Consider the following 19590-nt stretch of genomic DNA (forward strand, 5'->3'; position numbering starts at 1 on the left):
TAAATAACCTGGTTTGACTTCAACTTTGAACTACATTTTGCAATTCACAACCTAAGAGATATAAAAGAATTCTTTCCAATGTAACTATATTAAATTTTCCCATTCGAAATTCTGCATACCTTCTTTCTAAGCCACACAACCCAGTATGCACACACAAACATTTACTCCATGGTTGGTGGTTTACTGATGAAACAAAAAAAGACTGAAAATTTCTTCTGGCCGAGATTGTTACAATTATTTTTGCAAAAATCCCTTAGTGCCTAGATTTGATATTTGAATGGAAGGCGGATAAAGTGAGTAACAGAGGTTGAAAGATTAGGATGAGGGCAATCATTGTTAGATTGTGCCAGAAGACATAACGTCTCTCTCCCTTTTATGTTCTCAGACAAAAAAGATCAGCTCTAGAATTACTGTCTTTCTGAATCTTCTACCATCACGATTCAAAGAATCAGAAGCTATAGCATGGGACAACTTGAACCAAAGGAGCTGAACAATAAGGAAGGATATCTAAAAGAGATAAAATTCAGAAGAGTTTTGAATATGTTATAGAAATAATTTGTCAGACATAACTGGAAGTAAGAGAGACCTGTGTCCCAGTGAAATGCTTAGAGGGAAGAAGAACAAGTATGAAAACCAAAGAGACCAAGAAGTCTTGTTTAACTAGACTAGACAGCAGGTGGGAAGCTGAGAACTGGGACACTCAAAAAATATGTGGTGAAGGGACTCGAAGCCAAGATGAACAGCTTAAATGTGCCACAAAGTTCATTGGTGCCACTGAAGATTTTGATGAGAGAGCCAGGTGGAAGTTAGCCCTCCATAACTTGATTAATCCAAAGATGTTTACAAGAGGCCACCCACAACAACCACTGTATATATTCCAAGAAATATTAGCCACCAACTTTGGTTTAATCTACTATAACTTTATACACAATAAAGAATGACCAAGATTGAATATGCTTTTCAAATAACACAAAAGGAAAAAATTCATGTAAAGGGTTTTTTAAGTTTAAATTGCTATTCTTTTACACATTAAAATGGTCAATATTAAGAATGTCAACCAGCAGGCTTTAAATTCATAATGAAACACTTCCTCAGAAATACTTGAGGAGAGACACCAACCTGACTGGAATAGTATTGCTATTAAAATTATGATAGATAAAAACTGGGGGTCAGCTAGGTGGGATAATGGATAGAAGCACAGTCCCTAGAGTCAAGAGGTCTGGAGTTCAAATCCAGCCTCAGAAACTTGACACTTTCAAGCTACATATCATTGGGCAAATTATTTAACCTCAATTACCTTAATAAGTAAAAAAAAAAATTATATATATGAAAAAACTGGAAGAGATTCTGAACATTATCTAGTCTAATCAGAGGCAGGCAGCTATTATAGTAGAATAATAGAGAGAACATAACATTTAAAAGTAAGACAGTTCAAATACTGACAAGATTTTTACTATCTGTGTGATCCTGGTCAAGTTATTTAATTGTTTTCAGCTTCAATATCCCCTCTCCCCATCTGTAAAAATTGAATAATAACAGCACCTACTTCTCAAAGCTGTTATGAAGGTTAAAGAAAAATCCTTTGCTGGCAATAAAACTGTGCATATCCTTTGATACCACTACTGGATCTGTATCCTGAAGAGAGGATGAAATAGAGTAAAAAAAAATCCCACAAGTACAAAAATATTCAAAGCAGCTCTTCTGGAGTGGCAAAGAACTGTAAATTGAGGGGATGCCCATCAGTTGGGGAATGGCTGAACAAACTGTGGTACATATATGCGATGGAACACTATTATTCTATTAGAAACCAGGAGGGATGGGAATTCAGAGAAGGTTGGAAGGATATACACAAACTGATGCTGAGCAAGATGAGTAACACCACAAGAACATTGTCCACCCTAACAACAACATAGGTTGATGATCAACAAACCTGGACATGTTCCTACAGCAGCACAATAATCAAAGACAATTTTAAAAGACTTGTGATGGAAAAGATCATCCGTATCCAGAGAAGGAACTGTGGAGTTTAAATGAAGACCAAAGCTTATTATCTTTAAATTTTAGAAGTTGTCTCATGCATTATGTCATTTTCTTTCTCTCTAATGTTTTCTCTCTTCCATTTTGACCTGACTCCTATGTATCTGTGTTTAGCATGGTTATAAATGTAGATCCTATATCAAATTGCTTTCTGTCAGGGGTGGGGGAGAGGGAAGGCAGGGAGGGAGGGAGAAAAAATGTAAAACTCAAAACCTTGCCCCCCCCAAAAAAAAACCTTAATTGGTAAAAACTACCATTACATGTAACTGGAAAAACAAATAATTCTTTTTTAAAAATGAGTTCAATAAACCAATGAAATGTCTATATAAAAAAAAAAAGAAAAAAGAAAAGTAAAATCCTTTGTGAGCATTATATAAATTCTAGCTATCATTATAGCACTCTTAATTATTTCTAGATTAAAAACATTAAAAAACTTCCCATAATCACACAACTAACTAGTAGTCAACTCTGGGCTAAGAAATTGATTTAAAACCATTTTTATGGAGTTTTTTTTAAGTTTATTTCTTTTTGGAAATTCTTAGCCTCCAAATGAAGGTCAGGTATAACAGACTCTGAAGGGCTTTCAGTATCCTTTGTTGTAGGGGGATTTTGAAGCAAGAAGTGTTATTTGACACTAAATGGGGATACCAGTTGAGGCTTAAGAGTCTTCTTGTTATATATAATGCTTTCACTGCATGTCAGAGTAGGGTTTCCTCTATCCCAAAAGACACCAGTGAAGAGTACAGAAGGAGAATTTTGACTAAAATCTGGTAGGATATATTTGATCTGTGAAATTTTATAAAGCCAGAAAAAGAGATGCAATATACCAGGGAATAAATAGACCAGGAAGTCCTCTGTAGAATGTATGTAGAACATAGTTTGCAAAAAATAAAAAAGGGGGGGAAGCAAACTTTTTTCTTCATAAAAAGTGCCCTCTTTGAGGAAGATGGAAAGGAAGAAAGGGAGGGTAGAGGAGGTGAGGAAGAAAGGAGGGGAGGGCAGGGGGAGGAGAGGGAAGGGAAGAGAAGAGAGAAGGGAAGGAAAAGGGACAGGACAGGAAAAAAGAAGAGGAGAGGGAGGGAGGACTACTTCTTTATAGAGTGTCTGGATAATTCCTTGGCTAATGTGCATGAAACCATTACAATACCATGGATTAAGCTTCTTACCTATAATCCCACTGTCCTTGCTTTCCAGTGTGGAACTAGGACTGCTAATGGTCCCACAGGGACTTTTGGTCGCTGCCGTCTTGCTGACACAGCTATTCAAGGTTGAACAGGGACTGTCGGTACTAGGTGATGTGGTGCTGCTTGTTAGAGTAGAGCAGGGACTGATTCCTTGGCTAGGAGCTGTACACTGCAAGATAATGGAATGAATACTTAGCATTGTATAACATGCTTGCTTTTTTTCCTTTTAACTCAAGTTAATGAAGCTAAAATAAATAAAAACATCAAAAATCATTTCCACAAAGACATAAAACAGCTTTTAAAATCTAGGAGATAAATATATAAATGTGCAGGCTTTAAATCTTTCAGATATTAAAGGCTAGAGCTGTTTTTTTTCTATTGGTTTCTTTTAGTTGCTTTTTCAAATTACCTTAAAAGGAAGAGGTTTGGAAGGAGTTTCATGGAAATTCAATATTTGTAAATAAAACTACCAGAAAGATTTGTTTTCTTTAGACATTTTACAGAAGACAGAATTATTTTTTGACCTCTGTACTGAAATTCTGGGAATTCTGTTTTGGAGGGGTTTGTATGTGTGTGTGTTTTTTTTAATGTTTGACTAACACTGCAACCTGCATTCCATTCTTCAAGATTTATAGGGTCCAGGATCAAGGTAAGGGGAGATCGTGGTGACTCCATGATCTCAATCAACACATGACATCTTTGCAGAGGGTGAGCTGGTGCATCAAACTCATTTCTATTCACAAGCACACATCATGAAACAAACTGCACGCTCCGCAGTTCTGGGGAGGCAGGAGTACAGTCTCGTTAGAGAAGCCATTTAATCTAATCATATGTTGTCTCTGCTCCATCTCACATAAATCACCCCATCTATTCTCAAAATAAAAATCTCCTAGATTAAAAAAATATAGAAGGGATAGCAACAATGCCATGAGATCAAAAAGAACATAGGTTAAAGCTGAAAACATCAGGGCCATTAAGTTATTCTGCCTTAAATACTAACAGCCACCATTTATTGGTGGCAGAATGTTAAATCACGAATTAATTCTTAGAGTCTGCCCCTCTATACCTTTCTACAACCTACCTTACTACACACATTTTGCTGCCTAAAGCAACCAACTGTTGAAATACATTTCAATACATAAAAATATCAAACTAATTGTCTAAACATGCTCCACATGAGGACAAGGAGAAAAGGGGTTACTATTTTATTCATCCTCTGGATAAACACAAAGAGCATTCACTTCCACAGAATCATTACCATGGCTTCATTTTTTTCTTCAAGGGCTATGTGTGCGGTGCTTGGGATCCCTTCTCCCAGCAAAAATCCCAGTCTCGTCAACAGTTCCTGAGCTGCGGGTGAACAGCTCGATTCATTGTCTGGCTTTGCTTCTGTAACAAAGAAAGGAAACAATGAGGCTACCCCTCTGTCAGAAGAATTTGGGTGTCACATCTGGATGCCATACAGACATTAACAACAGCAGCAGGTCCCTGTGTCTTTGTGTGTTTTTATGAAACAAAAAACAAACAAAAATATAATTTGACAGTGCAATCTATCCTTGAGGTAGCAATACATTCCAATTAATAGCCAACAGCTCCAAATGCAGCCTTTTACAATAAATATACAACTTGGAGAGGTATAATTTTCCCCAAATAGTTTTTATTTTCAAAACTGAAGGAAAATAGTTATAAACCACTAAAAACCCAAAACTCTGCAGGTTATTCTACTGGAAGCATGTTTAATGTAGTATTAGATTTAAGACATCAGAGTAGTCCCTAAGGCATGAGGAAGCTCATGGTACTTGAGATAAAACTGCTTTTCACAATGCAATTAAATAAAGGGATGTGGTCACTACATGAATATGAACACATACTTAGTATTGCAAGAGGTGCTACATTAGGTATGGCACTAAACTTGAAAGATCTAACACTTATTAGCTGTGTAACCCTGGGCAAGTCACTTGTTTCTTTCAACCTCAACTTCCTCAGTTATAGAACAAGGAAGAAAAACAGCACCTATCTTCACAGGGTAATTGTAAAGGCCAGAGGAGATATCATGTTAAGTGTTTTGCAAAGCTTAAAACACCATATAAATGGTAATTATTAGTGTTAGTATTATTATTATTATTATTGTTATTGTTACAGGTAGTTGTACTATAAAATAACAGGGTTACCAAAAGAGAATGACCGTGATATAAAGAATTCTTTCTCTGAGTATCAGGGAAATTTATCCTAAAAAACAAGAAACAACAAAAAAAGAACTTTTCACACCAAAAGGACCTGGTATATCAAATGACAAAGAGTGGCACAAAAACTAAAACTTAAAAATAAAAATTTTTATCCTCATCTCTATTTTCTTTGCCTAATGGACACACACTATATCAACCAATGTGACTTGGCCTTCAAGAAATTAAATTAAATTCTGGTCCTTCTAGTTTTAATTGGTAAGTTAAAAAAAATCATACTGAATTTGCTGAGTAGTACAAAATAATGATGAGCGCATATTTTATAAAAGGTTGCAAGGATATGTTTCAAAACCCACTTTTTTCCTTCAAGTACTCCCTAAAGATTTGTCACTTGGTTTTCTCCTCAAAGTGAATTTTAGCTATGGAATTTAATTTAAATATCAGATATGTAAATTATCCTTATATCCAAAATCCTAACATAAATTTGGCTAACCTCACTAAAATGATATTCACTCCACATATACCTCTCATGGACACTAACATCTTCCAAGGAATGATTTATTGTACAGATAAAATAACGTTTACTAAAAAATAAAAGAGTAAGCATCAACACAAATATTAAACAGGTCATCAATTTCAATTTCTATTATTCCTATTCCTCCTACCCCTATTCACCCAGATAACCCCTTACTTTGGGTTATGAATCTAAATGACTACAACTATTGGGAAGTGGGTACAGAGTTGAGAAGGACATAATGAAAAACAGAAAACAAATAGTCACTGTGAAACTAGAAGTTACAATCCTAATAATTCTCATTTATATAGCACTTTGAAGGTTTGCCAAAGCACTCTCCTAGCAATGATCTCGTGAAGAAACAGTAAAAGCTTTGAGAGGTTTGGTGACTTGCCCATGATGTAACATCAATTAAATGTCAGAGGGGAGATTCAAATACAATTCTCAATTCTGATATCAACATATCATGCTGCCTCTCTCTGTGAGTCTAAGGCTGACAAGTGTGGGCTATGCAACAAAGTACAGTTAGGTAACTTCAGAAATGGTGTCCTGGTGAGGTGCAAGAGTTCATTTGGAAGCTGGTCTCCAGGCTCAGGGATGTATCTGCCCTTAGTCATCTGGTATTTGATATTTTTCTCTAAAATTTTCACAAAAGGTAAGACAGTATGATGATAAAATTCACAGATGACACAAAACTAATTCAGTTGATGTCAAAATCAGCCTTTCCTAGACCCCTGCCCCCCCAAATCAACAGACTAAAATGTTATACTAAATATAATAAAACTGAATTTAGTAAGAATAAATGTGAAGTCTTTTAATTGGTTTCAAAAAATGAACATCATATAGAAGAGTAGAAGCATGACCGGAGATCAGTTTGTATGAAAAAAAATTCTAGTGGGCTGCAGTCTCAGAATGTGAGATGGCAGAGCTGCATTCCTAAAAGTCCATCTGCTTATCAAATCATTCACTCATTGATAAGTATCTATTAAAGTACACGTGTTAAGAACTCGATTAGGAATACAAAGATAAAAATGAAATTTTTTGTCAATTGGATTCATATGCCAATTGGAGAAATTTTATAATAAGAAACCAAATAATTAAATAGCTAATTATACATTTGTGCATGCATGGACACACACATACTTACATACGTGCATATAATTTCATGGCTGGAAAATGAGCAATGGCAAGGGGAAATAGAGAATGCACATGAAAATGGAAACAACTCATATGGGAGATAATTTGTGGGCCAACTCAGTCAATTAGTATTGTGCTAAACAAAATGCAAAACACCATCCCTAATATCAAGAAACAGTTTAATGGAGGAAACAATATGCAAATAACTATGTACAACTCAGATATGGAGGGGGTGAATTCGGGATAGTCTTAGAGGTAAAATACTAGGATTAAGGAAGATTGGGAATGGGCTTGTCATAGAAGGTAGGACTTTAGCTAAGGAGGGATGAGATTCAGACATGAAGGACAGTCAGTGAAATGCCCAGAGTGAAGGAATGGAAGGCTCTATATGAGGTTCAACAAGGGGGTCTGTATCAGTGGATCACAGTGTACATGTGGGGCAGTAAGGTATAAAAGAATCGAAAAGACAGAAGGGGCCAGGTGATGAAAGACTTTGAATGACAGAAAATTTTATATTTAATTCTTTAGGTCTAGGTGATAAGGAGCCATTGGATTTGATTGAAGGTGTCAGACTTGTTGTAGGAAGATGGATCTGGCAGATGAGTGGAGAAATGAATGGGGAGTGAAGAGAGAATCCAGGTACAGAGATCCACTAGCAAACTACTGTAGTAGTCCAGATGTGATGTGACGAAGTCCTGCCCCATGTGGAGCAGTACCAGAGGAGAGAAGAGAGCACATGGGAGAAATATTAGGAAGGTATAATCAGGACATTTTGGAAACAGATTGGATATAAATTTGAGAGAAAGCAAGGTGCCAAGGATGTCACCTAAGTTATAAGCCTGGGTAACTGAGAGAAGAAAGGTACTCTCAACAATGATATGAAACTTAAAAAGAGGGAAAAGTTTAGGGAGAAATATGATTCAATTGTGGACATGTGGATTTTAAGATGGCTTCTGTATATCCCTTTTAAGGGCTGGACAAGTAGATGGAGAATCACCTGTCTAGAGATATTTATTGATACCAGAAAAACTGATAAGATCATCAATATAACATAGAGGGAGAATAGAAGAGAACCCAGAACAGAACCTTGGGCATGACCTGGATAAAGAGCCACCAAAAGAGACAGAAAAGGAGCATCAGATAAGTAGAAAGGAAAACCAGAAGAGAGCAGTTTCATGAATATGATTAACAGTGTCAAATGCAGAAAGGCCCAGGAGAATGAGGATTGAGAAAAGGTCATTAGGTTTGACAATTAAAAAGATTATTAGCAACCTTGGAAAGAACAATTTTGGCGGAATGATTGGCCAAACTGCAGACTTTGAAGAAAATGATAGGAAAGAAAGTAGGGCAATGTAGATGGTAAGTCAGAGGTCAAAAGTTACTGAGGTTGGCCAAATCAAAATTTAGGTTTTTTGAAAACTGTAGCCATATGCATGTGCTTTTAAGAAGTAGGAAAGGAACAATTGAGTATTAGAGAATGATCAGGGATTTCAGAGGGGGCAATTTGAAAGAGGAAAAAAATTGGAATGGAATTACTTGTGTATGTAAAGGAATTTGCCTTGGCAAGTAAAAGGGTCATTAATCCACATTCAGTTTCTATGTGAATGTGTGTGTGAAGGAAGGAGGAGAAACATGCCAAATTACCATCATCCCAGACACACCTAAAAGAAAATGATCTAAGAACAGGATCAGTACCACCTCCCTATCCACTGTATCAAGCCATTACCCTAAGCCTTAAATACAGCTAAAGGGACAGCAACTTTATCTATCTAAAAATAATAGACCAAGAACCAATATCAAATTTCAGGTTATAGTATAAGAGAAGAGAATGCATGCAGTGGGGTTCGGAAATAAAAGTGTGAGAAGAGAGGAATGAATAGTTTCATTGCTTCCCCTTTCTCTAGGTTTCTCCTTGTAAGACATACTCATCCCCTGCACTGTTATCTGGTCACACCCATGCATCAGAATTAGCCATTTCTGGTACAACCTGAATTATATAGGAATTTTGCCAGACAATATTCTAGGTTAACAACTGTTTGGAGAAAGTGGGGGAGGAGAAACAACAACTTGGGGAACTTGGGTATCACTAAATTTCCCTCAACAAACAATTGCCATCCTGCCACACATATTTGAGTCCTCAAATTCCAAATCACACATGAATATAGGAACTCAGGTCTTCATTGTTTCAATATATCTATATTTCTAAGGAAACCTGACTGTCTCTATATAGCTAAGGAATTCAGTCAAGAGTAAAAACTAGGAGAGAATCCAAAACTGTAATATCAAGTCAAATCACCATCCAAACCCTCCCCCCGCCCCAGGAAAAATGTGAAAAACGCAAATACTACTAAATGTAAATGGATAAAGTGAAAATAGGCACCCAAGTTATAAACATTTCCTAATTAAAGGTCTTTCCAACAGCATATAACTAGAGACCTACTGCAATCCTGCACGACAATATCACAGATCTTTCAGTGCCTGCATCTATTTTCCCTCTTTCCTTTCAAAGCTTTATTCCTTCAAGAAGACTCCCATCTTTCCTATTATACCCCATCATTCACCTGCCACCCCAATTCCATTTCCATTGGAAGGCCTCCCAAACAAGTCTTTCTATCAACCTGTCCTTCTGTATTCCAATTTTTAGGTCAACCCTTTTATCCATTCAATGTGTCTCTTACTAGTTTCTTTCTCTGTCTCTGATGTTCCTTTTCAGTTTTAGAGGCTCTTTGGTGAAGGGTAACAGTTGCTCTCTAAGGAAAAACAGACTCACTAAGGATGAACACTTGTAACAAAGTGAAAATGTTTTGATTAATTTTTTCTTATCCTGTTCTCATATGGAAGATGCCTGAAGATCCAAAAAGCTGAAAACCAAAGTCTTAATTTTTAATTTAAAAAAATAATAAAAATTCTAACTAAAAATTCTAGATTACACTTTTTATATCTGTAGCTAATGCCAAAGTGCTGTAGAACCTGCATCTCTAATTAATGTCTGTGCCAGTTTGTCTGTGTTTTTTTGAAGTCATGCCCCATTTATTTCACAGCAAACAACAATTTGCATCTACTACAAACAGAAAATACCTAACTGTGCAAATGTTGAAAGGTTTGCCTTCATTAGTGGCACTGAAAGGCATGGGAAGAAAAGGTCTCAGACTCTTCCCCCTTCCCAGTTTTCCAAAGAGTAAAGGCCAATGGCCTTTGCTAAACATTTCTCCCAATCCTATATTCCATTACCACATGTTTACTATTTGGATTTTTTTTAAAAAGTGATAAATTAATAGCCCTTTCATTCTGAAATAGCTAAAGATCCATGTCTGAATTAAAAACAATTAGGTGGTAGAAATTATAATAATGATGATTATAATAATAATGAACAACCTACATAGTTCTCTCACATTTATCTAGTCTTTTCAACATATTATTAGTCTTCAATCTTTCTCTTCCAAAATTGGGGGGAAAAAGGATTCTTGCCCCTCCCTCCCAACACACACACACACACACACACACACACACACACACACCCACCCTTACAATCACTTTCTGCTTATTCTCTTCTATCTATCCTTTTCCATCAGATAGTATTTTGATCCCCCAAATATCCCCTCTCCATCAACATCTTTAATCTCTCCCTCTCCACTGTTTCCTTCCCTTACTTTTTTTTTTTTTTAGGTTTTTGCAAAGCAATGGGGTTAAGTGGCTTGCCCAAGGCCAGACAGCTAGGTAATTATTAAGTGTCTGAGGCTGAATTTGAACTCAGGTACTCCTGACTCCAGGGCTGGTGCTCTATCCACTGCTTCACCTAGCCGCCCCCCCTTCCCTTATATTTTGAAATGTACTCAGGCCTCTTCTGAAAACAAAACAAACAAAAAGAAAGAACTGAAACTATTACCCTAATAATTAATTAACCAGTCTTTCCTTCCTTTTCTACCAAATTCAGCATGGTCTACAGAGCCTGCTTTCATTTTCTATCTACCTTCAAGATCCTTAAACACCAGTAATCTGGCTTAAGATGGCATCACTAGAATGAAAATGAGCCCTTTGAGGTTCCTAATGCTTAATAATGAGCTTTTCTAATTCTCATCCTCAATCAATAAACAAGTGTTAAGTGTGTTCTATGTACCAGAAGCTACAAAAAAGAAACAATCCCTGCTCTCAAGGAGTTTGTGTTCTACCAGGGAGATAAACATTATAGGGCATCCTTAATAACTAAAAGACTTTTTGAGCCATTTTATATATTATCAATAGAGAGAGGCACTAGACCTAGGATTTCAATGGCATATGAGAACCCTTGGATAAGGAAACTCTCTCCACCAGTGCAGGTCAACACATTCTCTGTAATTTCAAGACCCAGAGGGTGCCTGGGGCAGTCTAACAACCTAGGTCCCACGACCAATATGAGTCAGAAACCAGACATGAAAACTGCTCTCCATCCACAAAGTCACAACACCTCCTAGACATAGACAATAAATATGAGTTTATTGTTGAGGAAGTAAAAGATGAAGTTGGGAAGAGTGGGAAAGGTTTAATGAAGAAAACAACACAATATCCCTCTTGAAGAATTGAGATGAAGAAAGGATAAATTATAGGTAAGAAGTATAGCCAGGGAAGACACAGAAAAGACATGGAAAGGCAAGAAACAGAATGAAGACAGCAAGGAAGCCAGTTTGAAGGACCACAGAAAGGGGAGTAAAATCTGAAGGAGAATATAGGTCAGAGCTCACTCTAATCTGTCCACAGATGTATTTTTATAAAATGTCCTGTAAGGTTTCATGTTGGAAAATGCTATCCTTATCCAGAGATAGAACTAATGAACTTTTAAGTGAAGATTGAAGTGTATTTTTTCACTTTACTTTTTTTGTTTTTATTTTTATTTTAGCAGAATTGGTAAAATAGAAAATATGGATATATTTTTTACATGACTTCACATGTATAACTGATGTGCTATTTACCTTCTCAATGGATGGGGGAAGGAAGAAATGGAAAGAATTTGGAATTCAAAATTTTTAAAAATAAATGTTAAAGTATTTTTAAAGAATAAAATAATTAAATTAAATTTCCTTTGGAGGAGATCAAATCCACCATCATCACATAAGACTAGGTCATAAATACATCTAGTCTGGATCCTACAATGCCAGATGAGCTTTCCTTACCAAGACTCTACCCCACAAGCCACCCTAATCTCATCAAACCCTAATCTGTTTTATTTATATATATACATATATATATATATTATATTATATTATATTATATTATATTTAAAGTTAATTACTTGAGGATTTTCTACTCAACTATATGGCAATCATCACATTTTTAACACACAAAGACAAGGTTAACACTTTATTAGATTAATTTTCCCCCTAATTCTTCACATGAAAACTTTTTCACCTGCCTCATGACTCCATAAGATCAAAGATTTTTTACACAAATAAACTGAAACCTGGAAGACTAAATGGCTTGCTCACATAGGTCAAAATTTCACCAGCAAAATTTGAACTCAGAGTCTCTGTATTACAGAATCAATGGTTTTCCCAAAGTCTCATGTTCACATCTTATCATTTCCCATATCATCATCAAAGAATATTAAGTACTAGAGTTCTTAATTAGTATAAAATATTAAATGCTTAAAGATTCTAAGGCATTTAAAACTCTATTGTTGTCAATGTCTGACTCTATGATCCCCATTTGGGGTTTTCTTGGCAAAGAAACTGAAGAAGTTAGCCATTTCCTAAAATAGCTCATTTTACAGATGAGACTAGGTAATTTATCCAGGGACACACCGCTAGAACTCAGGGCTTGCTAGAACTCAGGGCTTCCTGACTCCAGGTATGCACTCTATCCACTTGCATCCACTTTAGACTCTATATGTATGATCAAAGACAAATCCCTTTGTTAGCTCACCAAGAGGTTGAGCTAGATGATCTTTTAAGGAGTCTTTGGGTCTTTGGACTCATATCATGACTCTAACGAAAAATACATTTACATGTCCATAAACAAAATTTCAGATGTGATGTGTTTTTTTAGTAATTTTTTTCACAATTAAAAACTAAGGATGAGTTAAAAAGTAGAACTAATAAAAGTTTGAAGGCAAGTTAGTGCACTAAGATAAACATAAAAACTTAAGAATGGCTTAATAGTTCACAAGTAAATATGATATTTCACAAGTAGCTAAGTAGACTAAGTTATCTAGATTTTGAATTTCATGTGTATCTAGCAAAGCAATGTTTATCAGAGATGTAGAAATGTTTAACAAAACTACCACTCATCAAAAATAAAATACTAAATTCTAAGATGCAAAGTTATTTTTTAGCTTTATTTATTTAGTTGGTTAGTTTTTTTTAGTTTTTCCAAGGCAAATGGAGTCAAGTGGCTTGCCCAAGGTCACACAGCTAGGTAATTAAGTGTCTGAGGCCGCATTTGAATTCAGGTACTCCTGACTCCAGGGCCGGTGCTCTATCCACTACACCACCTAGATGCCCCCAAAGTTATTTTTTAAAGGAAGTTACCCTGTACTTTTTGCTTTACCAAATGAAAAAGTAGTTTTTAATCTGTAAAATCTTCTCTAAGGTCCAACTAGGTACTACCTTCAAGGCTCTTTGAACATGAATGGCATCTAACAACTGCCTATTAAACAGAAATTGCTTTGTTGATTCGTGGTTGGTTTTAAACTCAAATTCTTCTTTTTCTTTTGGGACCAGATACTTTTCCAGGTACAATGACTTAAGTATTGTATTTTCATATATGGCAAAATTAATTAACCCCACTGAGGTTTCAAAAATTCTAAGGGGATTATTAACCACGTAGCCTATTCCTAATTGTCATCCTCAATTCCTTTATGGAAATTGCCTCTTCATCAAACCTTTGTACAGATAACTCTGATAAGGTTTTCCCTCATTCCAAAGTGCATGACCTTATTCCTATAAAAGCTATGATGGTATCTTAAGTTTTAAATCTGAAACCATATCTCTTCCAAAACTTTTCATTCAGAGATGCAGGACTGAAGGCAAGAGAGGGAGAGAGAGAGAGAGGGAGGGAGGGAGAGAGAGAGAGAGATTGTTCCTGGGACGAAGACATTTTCTGATGCTTCAAGGATAGTCATGTCATGGCTCCAGTTACAAGTGGGAATAGCTGATGTTAAATCAAAGGGCTCAGCTCTCAAGAGAGGAGGAAAGCACATGAGCAAATCCTGTGCTAGTCACTAACAACATTTCTGGCCTGTGGCCATCCAAGCACTTGAATTTAGTTCAGATTGAACCTAAATTCAACAAGATCCCCATGGGGGGAAAAGGGGAACTAATTCTGGGATTTTTGAAGAGAGGGAAAAAACTCCAAAAATGAGAAATTGTCACTTTCACCCATCCACAGAGAATATTATCCATACAGAATTTTATAAAAGCACAATTTTGCAGACTGAATAGATTCTTTGCAGTATTCCTATCCAGGAAGGGATTATGAAATGTTATCTGTATGAAAGCACATGGTGTCTGAGATAGTCAATCTAGCAGTTGAGTGGCCAGTTGGACTTACTGATTAAACTGAGGAGGTTAATGCCAGTAAAACTTTATCTAAAAGAGTTTCAACACTGAAATCAGGGAAATCCTTTGAAACCAAGAGTGTTTGATATCCACTTAAATTTCTAAAGTTGTCCATTTTCTTCCCTATTCATGTGCATTGAAATTATACACTGAAGGGGAGATATATATACAGTCTCAATATTTATAATAAATGGACACATCTGTAACTCTAGTAGATGGGACCAGGAAAAATGATAAGAAAAGGAAGTCCATCCTATCTTGGTGAGCATGGGGACAATGGTAGAATCTGACTCTCTCCTACCATAAGGAGCTTCAAATGCTGTTCCTCTCTCATCTCCTAAATGTATTTACTCCACCCTCACCATGGGGTCCTAGCTGTTCTTACTTATTTCTTCCCGGGTTCAACTCAAATATCTCACTCCCTTTCTTGCACTTTACATCATTCTCCCTAACTCCACCCCCAATCCTGTAATTTCATCTGTAGGGCACCAATACCAACCCTCTCCAAAGAAAGTCTTAGCTATTAGCATCACTGAATCAAATTTGCTTCCAATTGATCTGTCTAGAGGGATGAGTTGAATTCATATCTTCAATGAGATTTTTTTTTATAAATAATTTAAAAAGACAGAATATAAAATTAAGGAAGACCTGAGTTCTAAGTCCACTTCAGCTAGCAAATCACTTTAACCTTTATGGACCTGAAACTCAATTATAAAATGTAAGGATTAGACTCTTAACCTTTAAGGTCCTTTCCAGTTCTAAAATTAAGAATAAGATTGGGGGGAAAGGGGGGGGAGGTAGGTGGGGCAGTGGATAGAGCACTGGCCCTGGAGTCAGAAGGACCTGAGAAAAACCAGCTTCAGACACTAAGTAACTGCCTAGCTGTGTGATCTTGGGCAAGTCATTTAACTCCATTGCCTTAAATAATTAAAAAAAAAGGAATAAGGTTTGAATCTATAATATTATATTCCAATAGATTAAACTATAGATTACCATTATTATTGTAGATGCTATTAATGTACATAATCATCATTAACATTTTAAGATTTATAGTTACAAAACACTTTGGAAGCATTATTTTATTTGATCCTCAAAGTGATCCTGTTTGAGTAATTATATATTTCCTCATTTTAAAAAACTACATAAACAAAAGGGCTAGCCTGTAAACTTAATCATCATTTATAACATTGTTACTATGTAAAAATATGTTACAAGTGCCAAACCAATTTACAGATGAACTTTTTTTTAACAGTTCTTTTTATAAACTGAAGTCGGTCTGTATAGGAATTAACAAGTGAATTCTTAGAATCACATCAAAAGAACAAAGCATGCTATTAATAAATCTAGTATGTGGGATGACTTCATTTAATGTCTTCTAAACATACTTCCAGAAATTTACAGCCAGGGGAAAAAAAAGTACAAATAAAATAATTCTCAATATATCACATTAAACACAATTGGAGGGTTTCTCTCCCTTACTATTGAAATGTTCATGTTGGTTCTATTTAAAGATTTTGAAAATGTTTAAAAATATATATTTTTTTTACATAGGCGACTGCCACCATGAAAATTTGATTCGTTCCTATAAAAGCTTTCTTTCTCCAAGTCAGTTGATTGAATTTTTTAAAATAGAGAATGAACAGTTGCAAACAAAAGGACAGTTACTTTTTTTTCCTTTTGGAAGACAGTGAAGGAGGGTTGGGGTGGGAGGCTAGAGAGAGCTTAAACAAATACACACATACTCATTCACCACACAGCCATTTAATCTTTTCAACAACAGGTAGGATTTCAAGAGTGTACACAGATAACCACTACACAGGAAAACCAGGCAATCCTGTAAAAGTATTTCTTTAAAAAATGCTGGAATTATCCTACTGCTCTCTCTGAAATGGAAATTATTATTGTGTGTTCTTAAAAAAAATCACTGAAAACACATTCTTACCATTCTGATTGGACTCTGTTGACTCTGACACTTTTCTCAATGGTATTATAACTGCATCTCCTGGCACTCTGGGACTCTCCACATACTTGGGCTTCCTGATTGGACCTGCAGCAGAAAAGATTCAAGGATGTCTAATTTCTTCCAGATGCAAAGAAAGCTTCAGAATGAACATTATGTGTCTACTCCAAGTTCCAAATAAGTCTAAAGGAAATGCTACTCCCCCCACTCCACCCCCCCCAAGCAGACACATGCACCCACCCACACCCACACCAAACCACTTCACTTGGAACCGGGGAATGTCCAGCCAGGGCTGCCAGGGAAGAAACCACATTAGTTCAGTTTGGGAATGTAAACTCTAGTGGTAAACAAAGCTGCTAATTTTCTGTGTGACATTCCTAAAGCTGCTTTCAGTGCATGTAAAGTGGGTGATTCTGACATGTTCAAACCTGGACAATTTGTAGTTTAAGGCTTCTCTTTATTCAGAGATTTTTCTCCCTGAATGAAGATAATTTGGCTGCTTGGTATCTATGAAGTAGGAGATGGAGATTGCAAGCAGACAGCTTGTAACATTAACACACTCCAAATACTTCAGCACAGCACTTGCAGTTTTATCACTAAGGATTTTATTCACTGGTGATGCAAAGGCTAATTGTGAGGGGCAAGAAAAAAAGCAATCTTGGAAGTTAAACTGCATTTGCCCTAAAAAAGAAACATTCATTTTCCCTGCTTCTGACTCAATATAACAATAACAACAAAAATGCTCTATTCTAATTTCTTTTTATAAAAAAAAATCATTAAAGATCCAATATTCTGACTGTCCTTTCCAAATTATTCATGGTTTTAAAAAAAATGTGGCAATAAGAAATCTAGTGTTCAACTACAGGGAGAATAACACAAAGGACTCTCTGACCTAAGGAACTTATGGGCTACTAAACAAGCTATGTGGCCTTAAACAAGTTATTTCAAATTTTCTGATTCTCAGTTGATTCATCTGTATAGTGAGTGAATGGTAATCTTTGAAATCCCATCTAACAAAAACATTCTATTAGACTGAGAATTTTGAAACTCCCTAAAAAGTGGTTAACAGTGAGTGATACTGCCATCTAAAGGCTTACTACAAAAAAACCCCTTTCTATATTTACATTATAAAATAAATGGTTAATCCATGTATTTAGTCATAAATGGGACAATAGTAAAGAAAATGCCCTTACATTTTTATTATTATTTTTAAAAGTTGCTGTATCCTAGAAAATCACAATAAAGTTGTTTATAACAAGGACTAAAACTTGGGAGAATTCAGGTGCAATTGTTTTTTTGTTCTGTTTTTGATTGTTTTTGTAAATAAGGTACTGGGCTAGGGGAGAGGAGGGGATATTTTGGTGGGGAAAGGAAGAAGATACTAGAGATGCTCTTAAGGAAGTATACCTACTCTAGGTAGGAACAAACAAGTTAACTTTTTTGGCTTCCATTACTATTCCCTGTGGGGAACCTCATCTTTGCCAACTTCATTTGCTCAAAGGAAGGGAAAAATAATTCTCCCTGAGGAGGTCCATAGCCCTTAGACATCTCCCTGCATCCTTACTTGGATAACCAATGCAAGGACAATTTTCTACCTAATCTGAATCTAAGTGTTATAGAGTCACAGGAAATCAAAGTCTAAAAGTTTTCTAATGTTAATCTCTTTCCAAAAAGGTAGTATCTACATTCTAAATACAATAGCTATGAAGAGTGACAGGAGATTGCTACTGTTCCTGAATTTATTCCAATCCACCTCTTTCCGTCCTACTCTAGTCAGAGGAGGGGAATGGTAACAAAGATTTTAAAAAGCACCCATTCCAGTTTGGTAGTGTGGAAAACTTTTAAACCAGTTCTTTCTGATTTTTTTAAAAAAAACTTTCCAGATGCCAACTCTTTCCTTAACCAAAAATGCAGCACATCTGGGTCTAAAATGGTGCCAGAAGACTGAAAAGGACAAAGAAAGCTTCCCACCCAGCTTTCTACTACTCATTGGCACCTGAACTACCCCCAAGGGTAGGAATGTGAAAAAGCAGACTAATATTAGTAAGCAAGTATAAATATATTCCACTCAAATTCATCCTTTTATTTAAGCCAAATCTCACACGCAGCTGTGCACAAAACACTGTAAAATGAAAGATTCATAAAAATCTCAGGGATTTTGTTCAAACTTCCTTTCTATACCTTTCTTTAAATATTTTAATATATTCTAAAGTTAGCTGATTGCAACAGTATTTTGACAAATTTTGCATTGTAGATTAAAGATAGCTTATGCTACCAAACACTTTTTAAATTATCTTATGATAGTAACAAACAGTTCTTATAAGAATTACAAATCAGTAGCCACCATGTGAAAGAAAGCTCTAAAATATTAATGCTAAGAGAAATGCAAGTTAAAAACAATCTTGTTATTCTAACCCAAACCATGCAAATTAGCACAGATGACATAAAAAAAGATGACCAATATTGGAAAAGTTGTGAGATTAGAGTGACACTGATACATTGTTGATGGAGCAGCACAACCATTTTGGAAAGGAATTTGGAATTATGCAAATAAAATGACAAATATGAACATGTCTTTTGGCCCAAAGGTTCCTCCACTAGACTTACATCCCTAAGGCTATTAATAAGAAGAAAGTTCCTATATGAAAAATATTTATAATAACACCTTTTATAATAACAAAGAATTCGAAGCCACTGACTGGACAATAGGTAAACAAACTATTAAACTTACTGTGTTGTAAGGAATAACAAATGTAAAGAAAACTGAGAATTCTGGACAGATCTACATGAACTGATGCAGAATGAAGTAAACAAAATCAAGAAAACAATATACATGTAGACTACAATAATAAAAATAGAAAAAACCACAAAACAATCAAAAGTGGTTGTTACAGAGAGAGAAAAAGCTAAAGGATTATGAAAAGAAAATTCCACACTGAGTGGGATAATGCCACACAACACTAACTCCTTTTAAAAGAGAGAAGTCATTGACTACAAAATATTCATTATTACAAACATTTTCAAAGTATTGATTGTTTTGCTGAAT

The 19590-nt window shown here is 35.7% G+C and overlaps 1 protein-coding gene across 7 annotated transcripts in view; it reads right to left on the bottom strand.

Annotated features, from left to right (window-relative positions):
- Nucleotides 1–19590, bottom strand: part of TANC1 (tetratricopeptide repeat, ankyrin repeat and coiled-coil containing 1) — a 261532-nt gene that overhangs the window by 90106 nt on the left and 151836 nt on the right. For all 7 annotated transcript variants that reach the window (XM_074215910.1, XM_074215909.1, XM_074215916.1 and 4 more), the window contains 3 exons: nucleotides 16527–16631; nucleotides 4480–4610; nucleotides 3204–3390 (listed from right to left, as the gene is read on the bottom strand). In XM_074215910.1, the coding sequence (XP_074072011.1) occupies nucleotides 3204–3390; nucleotides 4480–4610; nucleotides 16527–16631 (423 nt within the window). The remainder of the gene's footprint in view (nucleotides 1–3203; nucleotides 3391–4479; nucleotides 4611–16526; nucleotides 16632–19590) is intronic.

The sequence above is a fragment of the Macrotis lagotis genome, chromosome 1, assembly GCF_037893015.1.
Source record: "Macrotis lagotis isolate mMagLag1 chromosome 1, bilby.v1.9.chrom.fasta, whole genome shotgun sequence".
NCBI classification, from domain to species: domain Eukaryota; kingdom Metazoa; phylum Chordata; class Mammalia; order Peramelemorphia; family Peramelidae; genus Macrotis; species Macrotis lagotis.